General features: G+C 60.4%; 1 protein-coding gene across 1 annotated transcript in view; it reads right to left on the bottom strand.

The window, feature by feature from the left end:
• Positions 1–173: 173 nt before the first annotated feature.
• Positions 174–1,549, bottom strand: part of LUC7L (LUC7-like (S. cerevisiae)) — a 16,907-nt gene continuing 15,531 nt past the window's right edge. Inside the window, exon 11 of the mRNA XM_009995516.1 lies at positions 174–319. Within this exon, the coding sequence (XP_009993818.1) occupies positions 174–319 (146 nt within the window). The remainder of the gene's footprint in view (positions 320–1,549) is intronic.

Genomic DNA, 1,549 nt, shown 5'->3' with positions numbered 1-1,549 from the left:
GGGGGGGCAGCAACGGCCTCCCGGGGCAGGAACGGGCTCAGGACCCTCCCGGAGCTCCCGCCTTCACGGAACCGTGTTCCAGCTCCGGGAGCCGGAGGAGCGACCCGGGGCGGCGGGAGCTGCACGGGGCCCGGCCAGGCCCGGGCCCTCCCGGTCTCCCCGCTCCGTTCCACTCACCCCGCGCGCGCCGCCCCCGCCGCCATTCCCGCCGGAAGTGACGACACCGCGCGGGCTCCGCCCCGCCCCGCCGGGAACGGGGCCGGTTCCGGGACGCGGCAGCCGATAAGAACCAGGCCGGGCAGGAGCCACAAACACAGATCTTTTTAATTGCGATCAGAGAACAGCACAGTCACGTACAGGCATCCCGAGCCGCCGCCGGGCCCCGCGCCCCGCTTACCGAGAACAAGACGTGAAACCGCGGAACCCCGTTTGTCACGACGGGCACGGGAGGGGCTGGCATGCACTAAAGGGCTAACACCGAGGGGGCGGCCGCGGGGAACCGTGAAGCAGCTCCGGGAGGGGTGAAACACCCACCCCACCCCCCTCCCGCGCCGGTGACAGCACCGGAGGGGCAGCCCCGGTTCGGCTGCCACCGGGCAGCCCCGCAGCCAGGCCCGGGCACTGCCCCGGTACCGACACTGCAGCCACCCCGGGGGGCTGGGCGTCCTGCCCCCCGTGTCACGCTAGGAAAGGCCCTGGCGCTGGGGCACGGGAGGAGCAGCTCCCACCCCCCGGCCCCTTGGAGTTCTCTCCATGCCGGTCACCCCAGCCCCCTTCTGCCTGGCCTTGGGAAAACACACACCCGGGAGGCTCCAGGGAGGAAGCTCTGACTGGAGGGCACAGGGAAGAGGCAGAGTCGCCGTCCTCCCCTAGAGAAGAAATCAGATTTCCCACCTTCTTGTTTCCACCCCTCATCTGATCCTTCAAGGTACTAACACGAGCCCATCTCAGGAAGGTGCTCCAGCAGATTTGGTCATCAGCCCCGGGGTGGAGAGCTTTCAAAAAGAGGCAGATCAGGGCCAAATGGTGAGCTGAGCTAGTGAGGCAAGGCTCAAAATGCTGGAGACATAAACCTAAGGTGGCCAAGAACTCCAAGGTTAAAAAACAAACCACAAAACCAAACCAACAAACCCACGTCTCATTTTCTTTTAACATAGATCAACAGAAGGGGAAATAATAAAAAAAAAAAGCATTAAGTGCAACCCAAGTGGATCTTTTTGGGAAGGGCTGAAGTGTGACAAGGGCAGGGCAGCCCAGGCCTGTCCCCACAGTGGCCTGAAGTGACAACCACCCCTCCAGATGGGATTTATTCCTACTAAAAAAAAACAAACAACAACAAGATCCTGTTAAAACAGTACGCAACTCGGTGTCTCTACCACCTCACAGCTACCTGCCAAACAATAAAAACCCCCAAAACTACAAAAAAGATGAGAGTTGTATTCAGTAAATATAAATGGGAAATTTAGGCTTTGTGTAGAATGTTTCTCAGACTATTTACAGTGCAACACAGCTCGCCCAGGTCAGATCTCGCCAGCTTCTCTCTCTTCCG

The sequence above is a fragment of the Chaetura pelagica genome, unplaced genomic scaffold (genome assembly GCF_000747805.2).
Source record: "Chaetura pelagica isolate M959 unplaced genomic scaffold, ChaPel_1.0 scaffold124, whole genome shotgun sequence".
Classification (NCBI taxonomy): Eukaryota; Metazoa; Chordata; class Aves; order Apodiformes; family Apodidae; genus Chaetura; species Chaetura pelagica.
This window is presented reverse-complemented; position numbering and strand designations above follow the sequence as displayed.